The sequence below is a fragment of the Caretta caretta genome, chromosome 4 (genome assembly GCF_965140235.1).
Source record: "Caretta caretta isolate rCarCar2 chromosome 4, rCarCar1.hap1, whole genome shotgun sequence".
Taxonomy (NCBI): Eukaryota; Metazoa; Chordata; order Testudines; family Cheloniidae; genus Caretta; species Caretta caretta.
Window position 1 is genome coordinate 71,179,584 of NC_134209.1, and position 18,816 is coordinate 71,198,399.

An 18,816-nucleotide genomic window follows, 5' to 3' on the forward strand; every position below is an offset into this window, starting at 1 on the left:
AGATCCTTAGATAGATTTATTAGAATGCAAGCCCAGGCTTGAATGTCATTGAATGCAAATGGTTATAGTGCTTAGTAATACTGTATAGTGATTGGCTTTCTGCAGTGTCTCAACTGCAGTAGTGGTAGTTCAGTTTTATGTGATTCTACATGTTTAAATTTACTAGTACTCTGCATGTAAGTTAACCTTTGCTTATCATTCTTGAACCCATTACTTCTAATATTTGGAAATAGGGTCCACGGGAAGCTGTTATCTGGCTTGCTGTACACCATAAGCAGAAAAAGGCTGTGGAAATCTTCTCCAGAGAGATTGCACCAGCTGGAACTGGAATGGGTAAATATTCACTCCTTTCTCTTCATATCTACCACTTATTTTGTTGTTGTCATTTATTAATATTGTGATAGAATACACAGACCCAGTTACATGTCCCATGGTGCTATGTGCTGTATGAACACAAACTTGAACATATGCTTTGCTGAAATGGGGCCTAAGACATTAACAAACTTTTTTAAATTGTTGATTTTGTTTGGAGACTCACCTTTTATTCCTCTCATGTTTCTCAGCATTTCTGCTGCTGCTTCTTTTAAAAAAAAATGTAGTAAGCAAAATTGCAATAAAATTTTAACCTAATACTTCCCACATTACTTATTCAGGATCAGGTTAATATCCAAAGAATCTGGCTAAAGATTCTAGGTTGCTGGCTGGGGAGCCCTCCTCATCTGGGTATTCATGCTTTTTCCTTTCTTATCCTTCCCTCCACTTTTTATTGCCTTTCCACATACCTATATGGCTAAATGCCATATCTTTATTCTGTTACATCACATCCTTAGAAAACTCACATGTCACTTTCACTAGAGGAATGCTATTTTTCTAGCAGAACTGGATTACATACTGCCATTTTGCTAGTGAAATAACATTCATATCTGGAGATGAGTAACTTATAGAGTGTGGAAGGCTACCTACTAAGCACTTAATACCAAGTTAGCGCACAGACTCTTGTGAATGGCTAATTACTTGTAAATTTGTTTAATTTGATTCACCATCAGTTAGAATGATATGGAATTTTTTGTAATTCAGTATTTATATTTGTTATGACAATATGCTACAGTGATGATGATGTGAATAATTCTTTACTTCATACCACAGGAAGGTTCAAACTTAGGCCCTGATACTGCAATATTATACGCATGGGCAGACTTTTGTACCCTTGCAGACTCCCAATGACTTTCAGATTGTGTCTACTGTAGTAAGCTAGCATAAAACTAATCTGCTATTAACACTTGAATGTAATGAGTTTGCAGTACATTTTATCCAGAACCTGATTCTTTACATTGGCTTCTAAGGTAATGGCAAAACGCAAGGATTTCATTACACATCAGCATTGTCAGTGTATGCTGGATATATTGGAAATAGTTTCTTAAAGATGAATTTTTACAGTAGTCATGTGAAACTTTCTTTACATACTTATAACCACAGTCAGTTGTGTGTTTAATTTCTTATGACTGGGAGTTCCAGGATGTTTGTAATGGGAACAATCTTTTCTGTCCATCTGCAATTTTATTTACTGACTTGTTATTTAATGTATTCCTACATATTAAGCGTGAGCACTGAGTTTCAAGAAATCCTGGCAGCAAGACACTGATCTATAACATTTTAGATTATATTTTTAGCATATTTTGTAACTGGTATGAAGCAGCCACCTGAACCTTTTTTGAAACTATGCAAATTTCCACTCCTAGTTATCCTCTTCTCTTAGAAAATTCTTGGTATTAATTTATAATTTTTATTGGATTCCCTTTTGACTTTAGTATACAGATCTGTGATTAATTTTTCTTATCATATGTGCTAATATTAACAAAAAGGGCCAGGCACGTCCTATCCTGTGGACTCTTTGTACCATCTGAGTGGTGCATAGTGGTTGTAAAGCTGCTCTAAAAAGGGTAGCTGAGGATTTCTCTGTGTGGGAGAATCCATGGTTGGTATAGAGCCAGAGTAGCCAGCTCTGCAGTAACTCCTTCTTGTTCCCCAGCCTTTAGGGCATGCCAGGGCATATCTGGAATGAACTATGGTTGGCATAATAGCCCCTGGCCTATGGGATTGTTACAAGTAGCTCTTCTCCTTCTCTTTCTTTTTACTTCCCCAGGGCCTCCAGCTTCTTCTCCTCCACAGACTGTGCAGTCCAGGTCTGATAGGAGGCAAGCTGCAGGGATTCTGAGTGGAGTTTGAGGCCCTGGATTCACCACCCAGGATTCACTGCCCAAGCCACAGTTTGGGTCTACATGGGGAAGTTAGACAGTAACACTTCTGAGCACTTCTACTGTCACCATAGCCTATGATTTGGGCAGTGACTCCAACACCCCAAACCCCACTCTCACTCCCTGTAGCTTGCCTTCTATCAGATCTTGACTGTGCAGTCTGCATATGGGCCACAGGGGTGGTACAGAACTCCTTGAAGCTGCTACTGAATAAGAATTGTGAATACAGAAAACCTATGCTGTGTTCGCAATTCGTATTTAGTCAGTCTCTCTCTCTCTCTCGTGTGTGTGTGTGTATAATATACATGCACCCATAGCTGTGTGCTTTGCATACTAACACTCTGTATACATGAATTGCCACTGACGCCAGCCAACCCCGAAGTGCTGCTTTTCAAAAGCAGCTCAAGTGAACCCTATAAATGTTACTATTTTTGTAAATGCTGGAGAGACTCCTAGCTTTAAAGTGATGCACTCTTTTTTACATAGGGCTTTATTTACTGAAAATCTACCCTCCCTTTCCCACCTGAATTTAAAAGTCAGGTAGTTCAGATTCCATTATGTAGTAACAGTGGGTGTATGTGGATTTTTTCTTTCGTATTGATACTGTTCTAGTTAGGCTGCTAATTAAAACAGAAATAAGACTAATCAGGCAGCTCATGTTAGTTAAAGAATGCAGAAACTTTTTTACTAATTAATTTAGGATTTTGCTGTTATGCTGATTTACCTGTGAGAAATAGAGCTTATCCAAAACATCTGTTGAATTTTGCAGTTACTTCCAGGTAACTTGCAATAAATCAAATTCACAGAATACATGGATCTTTAAACTTTAATTACATGAGCTGAACCCAGAACATTTCTATTTTCATGACAACTCTGGAATATTGATCCAGGTTTGTTTTTTTACTTTGCAACTGAAGAATTTAATACAATCTCAGTTTTTAGTACACTCAAAATTAGATATTTGTGCATGTGAATATACTGTACAATTTCTTGTTGCCTTTACAGTGGTGTGGAGATATGGGTAATGCAGTGTTTGTTGATATTAAAGTTGTGTTTACAGAGGCAGGGTCAGTGTGTGGTCACAGTCTGCAAATAATATATTTTTCTGCCAGTTGGAACACAGTGCAGGACTTGTAAGGAAATATTCGTATATATGATATAAAAGGTTTTACAAGTATTGGATAATTAATAGTTTGCAGATGTAGTTTGCTTCCAAAAAAAAAAAGAGAAATAAGGTAACTTTTTATTTTTGGGGGAAAATATTGTATTTACTTTATTATTAAAGTCTTCAAACAAACAAATTTTGTAAATAAGGAATTCAGACTTGACAACTGACACAAACTCACCCTTTAGTTCCATTATTTCAAATGTTTAAATGTTTCCATTGTTTAATGGAATGAAAAGCTAAGAAATATCACTTCCAGCAATGTAACATAACTAATAGACTATATACATTGTCTCAATACCTTTCTGTCTTTTATTCATTGAATGAAGAAAGGCTGATTGGATTTTAAAATAATTTAATGTTTATAAAACCAAGTTCATGCACTTGTACTTATCTTTCCAAATTCTTAATCTGAGGCTCATCGTCTAAAGAAGCTATTGTCTAAGAAAACCCTGTTTGCAGGTTGCAGTCTTGGAGTTTTATAATGTTGCAGTTTCTTCTTTCAAATAATTCTCCAAAGAATAAAGAAGGCCAGAATGCTGAGTTGCCCAGGATAGTGAAGGGAGGGTAGAGTGTGTATATTATCAAAATCCTTGAGATTAACAGTGAGCTGTGATTGTCAGGGTGATTGGCGGGCCTCCTAACAGCTTTCATTACCAGAGCTACTGGAAAAGAAACAGGCAAAGAAATCGGATGGAAGCTTAAGCAATGTGAGTGGACCATCACTTTGTTGTTTTTTGCTTTATAAAAGAAACATTTGACCCTTTACAACATCCTGGAGAATGTATGTGTGCAGGAAATACGTTGTATTACCTGCAGAACAGCTGCTAAACCATATTTGAGAACAATGCAAATTCAGAATTTTCTTTTTTCCTCCTGCCAGGCAGAATGTGTTTTAATTACGATTAAAAAGTGTGTAAAAAGGGTGAATTTTCAAGTTATTGCATGCTGCTTATGTATGTAAAATAAAATTTTAATATAAATGTTTAGTAAAATGACCCACTCAGTCCAGTGTATGCAGAGAATGGGTTAGAATTAGTTGCTTGGTTGATCTTGAGTGCTTTATGGTACCTACAGGACTAAGGGTATCCACCGCTAAACTGTCTTAAAGCAGCAGAAACTGCTTTAGAGACTATTTAAGGCTCTATCTCTAACAAGATTACACAAGTGTCCTCTTTCCACCCCACAGCATGTTCCTCTTTCCATCCCACAGACCACAAACGAGGTTCTCTCTACTGCTCTGAGGAGCAAAGTAAATCCTTGCTAGCACCCTGTGCAGTTAAAAAAGGTAGAGAAGTCAGCTCTGGTGACCAGTTGCTCCTCTTTCTCTTCCCTCCCCCCCCGCCCCCACCTCCACCTCCACCCACTCCAAAAAAAGGGAAGGGAAAATGTAGGTTTTTGTCCTACACAGTGGCAATTGAACCAGGGACCTTCAGAGCTAAAATTATGACCTGCTTCAGCTTTAGCTAGAATGCCAACACTTTGGGGGTGGGATAGCTCAGTGGTTTGAGCATTGGTCTGCTAAACCCAGGGTTGTGAGTTCAATCCTTGAGGGGGCCATTTAGGGATCTGGGGCAAAAATTGGGGATTGGTCCTGCTTTGCGCAGGGGGTTGGACTAGATGACTTCCTGAGGTCCCTTCCAACCCTGATATTATTCTATGATTCTAGTTGGGGGTTATAGCAACTCAGAGCCTTTGGCACAGAGGAAGACCTGTAGCACATTCACCAGTGGATCACATACTTCCTAACATTTACGGAACCAGGAAGGAGAGGTTGAATTGCAATAATCTGACCTCACCAAGATATGAACCTGCCTGGAAGCTGCTATAGACTCTTCTGGGAACAGGTGGATGATCAGGGATTGTCTGTGATGCTGGAGTTTAAAAAAATCAAATTTTAGTCATCGGTTCTATAGAAAAAGAGAAGCAAACTGACACAATTAAAATAGGGACAATTCAGAAACAGTATGCTGAAAAATTAAAATGGCTTGATGCAGTTTCAGGAAAGCATGGAGGAAATTAAAAACCAACCCCTCCCCCCCCCATGAAAAATCTGTCACCCACACCCCAGAAAGCAGAACCAGGTTTTGAAAAAGACTTTGACAGCTCCCTGCAAAAGGAATAAATTAAGCCTGAGTTTCGTCTGAGCTGTCATATTGAAAGTGGGATTCAAAAGAGGTACCCTGAAGCAGAGATAATGGAAGCTGTAATCAGGCCAGTTTGCCCAGGTTTCAGCCTCAGAAACTCTTTAGAGGGAAAACTGATCTGAGCCTATCAAAACTGAGTTGGATCTTAAGGTTGTATTAAGACTAATTTACTAGGAGTAGCCTGCATTTGGCATCTAACACCCAGGCAGCAAAAGAGAGTAGGTAATTTATTTGGAAAGAGATCTCAGGTGTGGCAACATTTCCTCAATAAAGTAAAACTGAAGCCTTATGGGATACTGGGGCACAGGCATGCTTGGTCTCGAGTAAATGGGTAAGATGGTAATCTCCCATGAACACACTTTAGAAAGCTTGACGTTATTGGAAATGGAAGATGGGCGGGATTTTAAAGCAGCCAATAGAATCAAATCCCTTACAAAGAGTGGATTGAAGTCCAGTTTTAATTAAGCAAAAATTATGATATCTAGACTATTTCTGTGCTGGTCAGTCCACACAAATTAGCAAATGTAGTCATTGGCTACAGTGTTATTGAGCAGATAGTCAAACATGATTGCTGCAATTCACCTTATGAGGCATCTAGCCTTATTAACAATGTGAAATGTGTATTTCCTCATGTTGTTCACAAGAGTTTCCACTTTTGATGTACCATCAGAAACAACAATGCAGACAAATTGTGCATGGTTAAAATGGGGGAGAAAGGATGTCATTATCCCTGAAGGAAAAACCACTAATATAACATGCAGGCCTGGGTACTGAAAATGTAACTGAAGTGTTTGAACTAGATGCTGTTGCTCAGTGGTTTGAGGATTTGGACGTATATGAGACACTAGTCAAAATACCTTAAGGATCATCTTGCTGGTTAAATATCCTTGTGAATAACTACTTAAAATGTGACATTATTTTGAAGAGATGAACTGTCCTGGGAAGTTTACAGCAGATTAAATCTGAAATTCCAATGGATACTCAACAAATAAAACTCTTATAGGTGGCATTAGTGCCAAAAGAGAGAAACAGAAGTACAAGGATCAAGAAAGAAGTCAACAAAGAGAAGAGCCTCTAAGCAGAGTGGAGGATCGAGATCTGTTTGAACCAGCAGTGATCCTCAGCCATTTATCAGAGATGCAAAGAGAAATGGCCCAGCAGATGCTGAAAGAGGAGTACCATGCCTTCTCTAGAGCTGTTGGAGACATGAGATGAATCCCTAGTTTGTATATGCATGTCAAACTACAAGCCCGTAATATATATTACATCTGTGTCTTATCTACTATATAAAGAGTTAAAGGAATATCTTCAAGATTTCCTGAACAGGGGATGGATCACCAAGTCAGAGTCATCCTATTCATCACCCGTGGCATGTGTCTGAAATAGGGATAGTAGTCTAAGATTCTGCTTCAACTCTTGGGAATTAACTAGCAAAACCATATGAGACAGACAGTTCCTCTCTCAAATCCACAATGTTCTGAATGGACTATGAGGCAAATCTTGGTTCTCTGTTCATGGCTGAACAAAACTGCCACCTCATAGCCTTCATTATACCATGAGGTTTGTATGAATGGGTTAGTATCCCATTGGTTTAACAAATGCACCTACTGCCTTTCAGTGGCAAAGGATAAGGGAAAGCGTATAGCCAGATATCCTTCAAACAGCCAGTTAGTACATGGACTGAGCAACATCAAAGAGTTTTTTAAACCAGCTGACTGACTGCCTGATACAGCCACTAATAGTGTCCTATCCTAGTTTTGGCTTGCCTTTCATCCTACATATTGATGCTTCCAGTAAAGGACTAGATGTAGTCTTAGAACAATGTCAAGAAGTTAAATTAAGAATCATTTGTTATGGGTCAAGAGTACGCATCCGATGAAGTGAGCTGTAGCTCACGAAAGCTCATGCTCAAATAAATTAGTTAGTCTCTAAGGTGCCACAAGTATTCCTTTTCTTTTTGCGAATACAGACTAACACGGCTGTTACTCTGAAACCTGCAGATGAGAAGAATTTCACCTTCATTCAAAAAAGCTAGAGTTTCTATCTCTATCTATCTATCTCTAGCTGACAAATTTCGTGACTACCTCTGCTATGCACAATCCTTCAGGGTTTACAGTCATAACAACCCCTTAACATATGTTTGCATCCTGAAAGGCTGATCATGATAGCACACCACTGTGCTGCAGAACTAGCTTTAACTTCAAAGTTAAATATCACCCAAGGAAACCTAATGTGGAGGCAGATCTTTATCCAGAACGTCCCTTGATATGGAAAAATGACAGAATGCACCAAAGAGACAAAGTATGGAGGTGATTGTATGGACTCAGTATATGAAGTACTAAAGATGTACCAGAAGACTTCAAATATACCACCATTGTAACTATATACAGGAGGAAAGGTAGAAAGTCAAACTGTGGCAACTACCATGGTATCTCATTACTCTGGATTGCTGGAAAGGTTCTGGCCAGAGTATTTCTTTGATTGTCTGTTATGCAACATTGCTAACCATGTGCTGTCAGAGTCACAATATAATTTGAAGCCAACAAGAGGAATGGCAGACATGATATTGGGAGGTTGTCAGATGCAGGAAAAATGCAGAGAACAGTAACAGGACCTTGACACTGTCTTCAGCAGACCTGGACTTTTCTAACTATTACATATTTTTGGTTGTCCCAAAAATTTACCAACCTTCTGATACTGTTTTATGAGAGAATGCTCGGGACGAGTCTGTGTAGATGGTTTTCTGTCTGACCCATTCCCTGTCACTAATGGTATTAAGCAGGGCTGCATAATGGTTCCAGTCATGTTCAGTCTCTTTTATGCAGCAATGCTTGATGTTTCTATAAGAGACCTGAATGCCAGTTTCAGGATACATTTCTGATCCTCTGGAAAATTATTCAACCTGAACAGGTTGTCCTCTTTTATGAATGTCTTTGAGGTCTTTAGTTCATGAGCTGCTGTGTGCCAATGACTGTGCTCTAGAGGCACATATTCAAGAAAAGATACAATTGATTACGGACAGATTCACACAGTCTAAAAAAAGGTACGGGCTGGCAATCAGTCTGAGAAAGATAGAAGTCATTTATCATACAGCGCTATGGAAACCCTACAGAAAACCAAATGTCCCCATCAGCAACACACAGCAGAAGTCTGTAATAGTGTTGAGCTATCTTGGTAGCACATTGTCAAATGATACTACTATAGACAAGAAGTTTACAGGTTTCATCAACAAAGCCAGTTCATCATTTGGCAGACTGGCAGCAATGTGGTATTAAGCTTCAAATAAAGCTAAAAGTTTATAAAATGGTTGTATTGTCCAATCTGTTGGATGGGTGCGAGACTTGGATCTGCTCCAGGCATCACATCAAGCTTCTAGATAAGGTCAATTTCTGACATCTGCATCAAATGGTGGGATAAAGTTACTAATAATGAGTCTCTGAAATGTGGTCATTCCACAGGGATTGAAGCCATGCTGTTTGCATCACAATGATATTAAGCTGGTCATGCGTTGAGGATGGATGACACCAGAATGCCAAAGCTATTGCCATACAATAAGCTGAAAGTAGGTAACTTCATAGGAGATGGCCAGAAGAAATGCTTCAAGGACACATTGAAATGTAACTTGAAGCAGTGCTATATTGATGCCAACTGCTGGGAGTTGTTAGCAACAGATCACACTGATGAGCAGCAGTCAATGATGGGGTTACTCAGTTCAAAATTAATCACCATATGGATCTTGAGGCACTGAGGCTGAATTGTAAACAGTATTGGATTCAGCAGGCACAGATTGATCCCTTAGTTGTATCAAGCTACATACACACTCAATGTGGGAAAGGACTGCCACTTACGCATTGGCCTTTTTAGCCATGATCGTACTCACAAGACATGATGCTTGTCATCAGAATCTTTGGTGATGGACAACAACTGCTACCGATGCTTTGGCAATGGAAGAATTCTCCGTGGGTGTTTAATCCACTATAAAGCCTATTCCATGAGAAGACATTTTGGCAGCTCATAAGGAAGATTCAGATATTGCTAAATTTCTTCACGAAAAGTCCTTGGGGCACACATTTAATAACCAAAAGAACAAAGGAGAATGTGGTAAGATTTCCAGTCGATGTGTGAATGGCATTGAGTTCATTTGGATAAAGTAGGAATGTCTTTTATTTAGGGCTGTCTATTAATCACAGTTAATGCCTGCAGTTAACTGAAAACAAAATTAACAAGGTCTTACTCAGCTGAAGGGAGTTCTGTAAAAATAATAATTCTACATTTGTAAGTTGGACTTTCTTGATAGAGATTGCACTACAGTACTTGTATGAGGTGAATTGAAATACTATGTCTTTTTACAGTGCAATATTTGTAATAAAAATAATATAAAGCGAGCACTGTATACTTGGTATTCTGTGTTGTAATTGAAATCAATATATGTGAAAACATCCAAAAATATTTAAATAGTATTCTATTATTTAACCATGAGATTTAAGACTGCGATTAATTGCAATTAATTTTTTTAATACCTTGACAGCCCTGCTTTTATTTCTTCACCTTATCGCCTCCCTAGTGTGTTGTTCCCACTTGGCACATCTAAACTTAGTCTGTAAGCTCTCTGGGTCAGGGACAATGTCTTTATGTTTCTACTGTGAATAGCCTAAAACCTTTGGATGCTGTAAAGATAATAATTATTAGTTTTCTGTTAGATTTGACAGGATTGTATTATTTTTTTTTTAATCTAACAGAAGGTTTTACCATTTAGAGTTTCTACTGTGGTTTTGGTTTGCTTAGTGGTCACCGGTATGTGTAGAGAGATCTATTTTAAAGTATGTGAAAGCTTTTATTACACATCTGCGTAAAGACTATTGCTTCGGCAAGGCACATCTTCAGACATTATCACTTCCAGATTCGATTTATTTGAGATGTGCTCTCTATTTCTGTTTTTGTTAACAGTGCATTATGACCATCTGGTAAGACCTCAGAGCAATTAATTGTTTAACTGCAGCTAAGAACAAGATGTCAGTGTGTTAGAAAAAGACTTGCTGTAGGGCACATGTTAATATTCGTGACTAGGGCTTCTAGGAACTACAGTAATAGAAATAGTACACTCTGTACTGTGCTAGTTTAGTCTTTTTTTAAATGTTTGCAACGCTGGAATAAATCTGAAAAAATCTCTTCAATGCAAAATAATTTTTTTAAGATGACACTATTGAATTTATATAGTGATGTTCTAGTTTGTAGAGGATTTTAATTTCTGTGTTTTTTTTTATTTGCAGTTGCTTACGTAATTATATATGGTGCTTTGAAAAGGCAGGTGTGCTGGGCATTGGGTAGACCCAAGCAGCAATTAGTGTAGCTGGTATTGTTTACTCGAGAGGCTCTTGATCCTAGGCATTGTAGTTCACTTACAAAGAGGCGCAGACTCTAGAATCCAAGAGTTTGGTTAACTCATTGCGAAGATAGGGCCATTTGCATCTATATCCAGATCTGAAACATTTTCAAAATGTGGGTGTGTTTAGCTCCACAGTTTTGGCTTGATGCCACTTTCAAATGAATTATTTCCTTGACAAGAATATACATTCACATTCCACTCTCCTGTGTAGATACTATGTTCTTGAAAACACTCTGATTTTAAGTTTTCAGATACCTAACCAAGAGCTGTTACCTTAAGGCCTAGACCTCACACTTTCAATCATTCACCTGCCTAACTCCAGCTGTTTGTTGCTGATAACCATTTTAATCAAATAAAATTCTAGTAAAGAAATGTTTTATTTCTTTAATGATTTTTAAAATGTTATAATGCAAAATGACTGCACAGCTTTACAGGGAAAAATAGAGGGTGTTTCATCCCAAGTTAGTAGATTGGGAAAATGATTAGTCTCAAAATACAAAAGTACTAAAGCATCAACCATTTTCAAGGGGCTGTTTTAAAATAGCTAGGTGGAAGAAAAGAGACTCGGGAAGAAGTCTGAGTGTCAAATCCACAGAGGTAATGTTGGAATCTTAGGAGTGCCTGAAAATAAAGCAAAGAGGTGATATTTCATCCTTCATGGGAAAAATCTCTTACCTGCACTCTACTGAACTTTGATATCAAAAGAGAACTGGTATCTGAAGAGGGACGGGACTTAATTCCTTTAAACAGCAGAGACTAGCAATGGGTTATTGTCTGCGGAACCAGGGCAACAATTTAAATGCAGTATGTGATAAAACAAATTAAGGATTTAAAGTCCATTAGTGAAATCCTGGTCCCATTGAAGTCAATGGGAGTTTTATCATTGACTCCAATGGGGGAAAGGATTTCACTCCATATATTAAACCCAGACTAGAATCCTGTGATATAAACCAAGTGAAGGAAACTTAATCTTATATGACAGGAGGAGGAGCAATGGCTACAGTAATACTTGCAAATAAACAATATATTTTCTAGATGTCAGTTCTGCTGAAAGTTTACTGAAAAAGGTAACAAACCAAGTGAAGGAAACTTAGTCTTATATGACAGGAGGAGGAGCAATGGCTACAGTAATACTTGCAAATAAATGATATATTTTCTAGATGTCAGGTCTGCTGAAAGATTACTGAAAAAGGTAACAAATAAGGTAACCTTTGGGTCCAAAAAGAAGAAAAAGTTACATTATTAAACTCAAAGGTGATTTTTGTGTGAATTTGAAGCTTTTCTTCCTGTTTCTTTTTTCACATTTAGAGAATAAGCTTTGTAGGAGACACAGAGAGAGTGTACTGATTTAGTCAGTACCAGATGTTCAAAAGGAAAGGTAATTGGAAAAGTGTTCTTTTTTTCTTCTTTTTCCCACCTGCTCAGCAGGTTGACATTATGTTATAGTGTGTGTGCACACGCACACTTGTGTGTCTAACTAATACTTTTTTACTTATAGCACTTTTCTTCATAAAGTGCTTTGCAAACAAGCTAAGCATTGCAACATCTGATGAGCTAGGAATGTCTTATTTCAGTTTTATAGATGGCTTTCTCTGATAATACAGAGAGTCCGTGCAAGAATGAGGAATAGAAATCAGAATTGTAGATTCCCATTCCTCTTTCCTAACACTAGACTGACTGTGCTTCTTATTTGAGATAACACAGTGAAGAGAGTAGTATAAATTCTAGGCAGTGCAGCTAGTGACACCTCTAGTTAGCCCAACACTTTTAATTTAGGACTCTGTTTTCAATTTTTTTATAAATTTGTCAAATGTGTAAACCACTCAGGTCAAAATTTTTGAAGCTGGGTATTTGCCTAAAGTTGAATTTTTGGGAGACGTTTCTGAGGTCAAGATTAGGGGAAAGTTTGTTGCCTTATCTATTTTAAAAATTCTTACAACAGGTTTGTTGGGACGCTCCAAAGCCTTCATGTTCTGGAGCCTGGATTTGGAATTTGGCAGTGGGACTACCTAGTGTCGGCAATGTGCTTTTTGCTCTCTGTGAAAATTTTGCTCCCTTTAGTTCTGGTGATTCCTAACTTTTGAGTGCTTGATTTTGCAACCTTAACATTCTTGTAGGGTTTTTTTGTTTTTTTTTTTTGGATGTAGTATGTAGCTACACACTGATTTAGGGGGACAATAAATATGGATAATCATAACCGAGAAAATCACTGTACTTTCTGATCAGTGATTATTGAAATAAACTTTTTCTCTTCTCTGGTGGTTTACATTGTTTGTTTTGAAAATCAGTATAGAAAGACTTTTAAAATAAGACAGGTGTGCCATAAGTAGTTATGCTGATTTGGAACGGAGAGTGGAATTCCATAGCAAAAACCAGTGTCTGAGAAGAAGCTATAGGAATGTTGTCTGTGTGCTGGAATTTGCTTGTGTATGTGTTCCTATGCTTTATAATAAATAAAAGGTGTTAGATCTGTCAAAGATAATGTTGGGAGAGCAGCACCTTTTAAAAATGTATACCTCCATAATGAAAAGTGAGTGCATTAAAATCTACAGAGCTGATTCCTAACATATTCTTCCTAATCCTTATTTTTAAAGCCTAGTGTTTCTTTAAAGAGAGTGTTTGCAGATGCAAACATACTCTCAGTAAAGCTACCTAAATACAAATTTTAATTTCACATTGTCAAAATTAAATTTTAGATTCTTTCTGAGCTCAGTGAAAAGTTTGAAATTACAACCTGTGGATAGGTGATATATTGACGAAGTTAGACAATGGTTTGTTGTTCCTTTTTCTCTGTTGAAAAGGAAGCTTCTTTATTGCACACTTTTGTTGAGCATTAGCTTTAGTTTGCTAGTTTATACACTGGCTCGGATTTGATTTGAATGAGGCTGATCTTATTGAGATTAAAAGGCTGCTGTCAAACAAAAAGTTGTTTATAAAGACAAAACCAATGTCCTTATCTGCATGTGACTGTTAACACCCGAGATTATTAAACCTGAAAGAACTTTTTTAAAACCCTGTCTTACTTTTTACCACGTGTTCTTTGGTTATTCCTTCTTTTTCCCTCTGATTTTTAAATTAAGAGAGACCAGTCAGTTTCATTTTTAAAAATAATTTCTAGCAACTTCACTTACTTGTCTTCATGCATTTAAATACAGTATTGTAATATTTGGGTTACAAAAAAGGCAGGGGGATGTTAAAAAACAAAAAAATGTTTTCACAAAATATTTTACATTTCATCTAAATATTTCTAGTATTAGTTTCTTTTTACAAAACAAAATATTTTTTAATTTCAAGACTGTATAGTGTTTAGTCCCAGTAGAGAGCCTCTGCTAAGACTTCAGGAGGAATTAAGCATCTGCTTAAAGTTAAGTTAAGCCTAAGCACATACTTAAGTGTTCTTCCTGAACAGGGATTCTTTTCTGAATTGAGATCTTAAGTAGCTTCTTAGTGATTCTCCCAGTGTTAGTTGAATTCCTGGGTGGCCTAGGGGCATAGTGTTTTAAGATGAAACTATCAAAGCCAAAAATGTAAATATAGTCACAAATTTTTCAGTCTAAGGGATATTTAGCACATGCAAAAATGTGTAATTTGATGGCTATCCAGCAGCAGCAAAAAGATGTAGTTTGCAAGTACATATCAGAATTTTGATGTACATGGAAATTTAGTGATGACATTATTAGAGGCTATGATCATAGATTCATAAATTTTTAAGCCAGAATAGCTAATGGCCATCTGGCCTGATCTTCTGCATAATACAGATCATAGAAATTCACCCAGTAATTATGGAATTGAGAACAATAGCTTTTATTTGAGACCTCTGAAAATATGGTTAAAAGGACAAAGACAGGTTTTTAGTATTAATTGAAAATGTCTTCATAGTGATTTTAAGTCAGACCATTAACAGTTAAATAATTGTGGTTGGTTTCTTTTTGTTTTGTTTTTGTTTTTAGTCTGAATTGTTTTCTTGTTCAGATACTAGCACTAACAAAATGGCACTGTAGAGCTCTTAAGAGTGTCCGTATGGCACATTATTGTATGCAATGTTGTGGTAGCCCTGTTGGTCCCAGGATATTAGCGAGATAAGGTGGCTGAGGTAATATCTTTTATTGGACCAACTTCTGTTGGTGAGAGCAACAACTTTTTGCACGTATTAGGCTCTCCTTCTAGTTTTGTGGTTTAATAAAAGTTCAGTAGCTAAGAAGTACTTTACTAATAGCAAAAAATCAAGTGCTGACCCTTATTTCACATTAAAGTGACCGGAGTTTGACACCAAAATGACAGCTGGTTAATACAGCTTGAGATTTCAAAGTGCTTGAGTATATGTAAATATTATGACTGATCTCCTAAGTGTGTTGGAAGACACTTCAAGAAATGTCCTAGTTGTAAGTTTACTCCAGTCCCCACGTTGGTTAGAGGATAATATCCCACAGGATGTTTTATCTGCTGAATGTAGAGGAAATGAATAGAATAATTAAGAACATATAATTGATCTCAATAAACAAAGATTATACTTATGTGCTGTACAGTATTATTATAACATAAGTGCTGTTCACTGCAGAACATAGGATTTCAGATTCCTGTAGCTTGGTAATTTAAAAAGATAATGCTTCAAAACCAGTTTGTTACAAAGGAATGTCAGTCCCCAAAATGTGCTGCAAGTTCATTGGTAACATTTGTTTCAGCCTCTTTGCTTCCAGGGGAAATATGAAGGAGGAGGAATGTTAGATCAAAAAAAGGTAAGTCAGCATGGCAAGAGCCATGGCTACACTGTGAGACCCTGTGAAGTTTCAATCTGCTGTGAAATGTTAACTGTTCAAAGCATTGTTTCTGTGTATAACTATTTTTAGCCTTAAAGCATTTTACAAAATAATGCAATGTTGTGGTCTAATACCTGCCATTTAAGTATTGAAAAATACCTTATTCTGTTGCAAAATACAGATTTGCACAAAATATAAATTGATATTTATGTAGTCATTAATAACCAAAGCTTATATACTGACAAAGTAAATTAAAGAGGGTAAGAACTGAAGGCAATAAGCCAAAATCAGACAGATGAGATGTGGCTTTTTAGATTAAGATATTGAGACAGAGTTTGTTGAGGGGTTGTTCTCTGGAAAAGGGACAATATTGGCTTCAGGCTCCATCAATAAGTGGAAAGATGGATGAGGAAATTGAAAGTAGGCTAGAGGGAGTGATGAAGCCAGAGGATAAGGTGAGATTGTGCAAGGAATTGAACAAACATAAGCAGATAAAGAACTATATTCTTGAGGGAGTATGAAATTCCATGAAGGTCAGTAGGGACTGAAGGCCAACATCTTCAAATTTGGATGCCTAAAGTTAGGCTCCTAAATCAATACTGAGGCACCTAAATATAAGTAGCCTGATATTCAAAGATGCTGTACACATGAAGCTCTTACTAACTTCAGTGGGATTTGTGGGTGTCTGACATTTCTGCAAACATGCAATTTAGTTAAGGTGCCTAAATATAGATTTAGGGGCCTAACTTGTCTGAAACTTTTGGCCAAAGTGAAATGATCTCTGGGTTTTCAAGACAATGTTGTTAATTATTTTCTAGATATGCTGGAGTTTGGTTCAAAGAAAGTTAGGGAAACCAGCAAATAGAGAATTGCAGTAATTGAGATGGGCAGGAATGTGGACATGGGAAAGTATGTTGGCTAATGCAGAGTAAAGATAAGGTCAAGTACGGACATTATTGCATACATTGATATGGTGGGAAGAAGTCAAGAAGGACATAGAGAAACTCAATCATTTGGCAAGTAAGAAATTGGAATTAGTGAAGTGGGTTATGGAGAGGAAGAGCACTTGGTTTTCTTCTTGCCTAAAAGGAAGACTGCAAAGTCCTTTAATTGGGATTGAATGGAGATAGTAATTGACAAGACAACTGACAGGAATGCATGGGATTAGTTGACTTTGTACTTTCCAATTAAATACTCACAGAGCATACTGTTCTAAAGTTATCAATAGATCAGCTTCTTGTAACTTTCTTCTCCACCCTTCAAACCTCTTCCCCAGTGTTTCGCAAACTTTGAAAGCTGAGCATCCCTCTGGGAAAATGAAACCAGTCATGTCCTTTCAGCCCTATTGTGTGACGTTAAAATCCTTCCCCAAATAAGCAGTCACTAAAGGAGACTGTGTAGGGTTTTTGTAAAATCACACTTCTACTAAAGTCTTACATGTTTCGACTGGAGTGAAATAGTTTAAAATGTTGTTATTTAAAATATAATCACTGACATTTGAATTAGCACCCATTAAAACAAATGGGCCAATTCATACCTCTAAGCTATTTTTCAGGCTCTGCAAACAGGCAGATGTTGCTGCATCACTTATGCTTGAGTCAGATGTTCAAGGTTTTCTTCACAACAGTTGAGAGGCCTATCCATGCACCCTGGCGAGGCCTTCGTGCCCCCCTGGATAAGAGGCACATACTACACTTTGGGAAACATTCCTCTCTTTGATCACAGTAACTTACTGTACAAAGGGTGGAGGATCAGAGGAACTTCACCTGTAGCCCACACTTGACTGTTATATATTTATGCCTCCTAATGTGGAACTGGAAATGGATATTTTCTGCAGTGACATTTTGACCAGCAAGTAGTATTCAGACTGAGATGAATGACCAGGAGACTGCATCTGGGAAGCATTTTATTAGTGATCACCAGGCATCCATGAGCATGACTGATGACTTGTTGTATGTGAAAATACTGAAGTGGGAAAAAACTATTAGAGTAATCAACAATCTGTATTTTGGAGGTGGTGGCAGGTTGATAAATAGTTAGGTTAGCTGATTAGATGTCTAATTCTCTGCTTTTGTCTCTGATCTTCTCTCCTCTCCTTCCCCACACGAGAGGAAAGGGCTTTCCCCATCACCTTACTCCCTCCTAAGCGGTCAGGAGTCAGCAGAGCGCCAGTGAGGCAGGGTCACAGTCCAAGTTGGAGCCTCTCTTTTCCCCCTCATCTCCCTAGACCTGGGCCTGAATAGGTGACCCCCATCTCCAGGACACAAGGCCCCAAGTGGCTTCCCTTCCCCCAGCCACATGGTCTCTGGGAAGAAAACCTGGACTACCAGGACAGACACAGCCCTGAGAGTAAAGTACCCTGTCCCCAAAAGTAGAGCATAATGCCCAGATGGGGGCATACCTTTAATATCTTCAGAACCCCCTGGATTACAAATGGTGTTGGCAACAGACTCAGCTTTTGTCAGTTTGAACTTTGCACATACTGTTCTGACTAGTTCTTTGCTCTGAGCCCTTCTCATTTCTGTACCTTTCCACATTTCCTTCCTCCTGTCCCCTTTGCCTAATTGCACTTCCCTCCTTTCTCCCCCAGTACCAAAACCTTTTCTTTCCTACTTTCCCCCCTGTTGACGCACTCCCTTCCTACTACTTCTACAATATGGGAGGGAGTACATGATATTTGCTAACCATCTCTCTGCTTCTCTGTTGTATCTAGAGTTGGGTAAAGAACAGGCATTCCATTTGAAATTTAGTTTTGTACTGAATTAGAATAAAAAGCTTTCTTCCTTTTTTTTTTTTTTTTTAAATTCTCCAAGAATTGGAATTAACTGTTCTGTGCCCAGCTGTGCTGGGAACCCGGGCTCTGGGTCAGTAAGCCAGTGGCCTGCCAGGGAGCCTGGGATCTTGGGCTACTGAGCAACTGGGAAGGTCTGAACAGCTCTAGATGTATCCTTTTTCTAAATGTCTCTCTCTTTTTTTTTTTTTAAAGATAAGATCTTTGGAAGGAGGACAGACTGTTCCCATGTGTTTAAGTGCTCTCTCAATGAGATCTTAATCCTGATTGCAGTTGGTGGGTGCTGCTGCAATTAAAAAAATAAATCATCAGTCA

At 37.9% G+C, this 18,816-nt stretch overlaps 1 protein-coding gene across 1 annotated transcript in view; it reads left to right on the forward strand.

The window, feature by feature from the left end:
- LOC125635584 (uncharacterized) overlaps positions 1–18,816 on the forward strand; it is a 106,541-nt gene that overhangs the window by 56,494 nt on the left and 31,231 nt on the right. Inside the window, exon 13 of the mRNA XM_048847443.2 lies at positions 234–333. Within this exon, the coding sequence (XP_048703400.1) occupies positions 234–333 (100 nt within the window). The remainder of the gene's footprint in view (positions 1–233; positions 334–18,816) is intronic.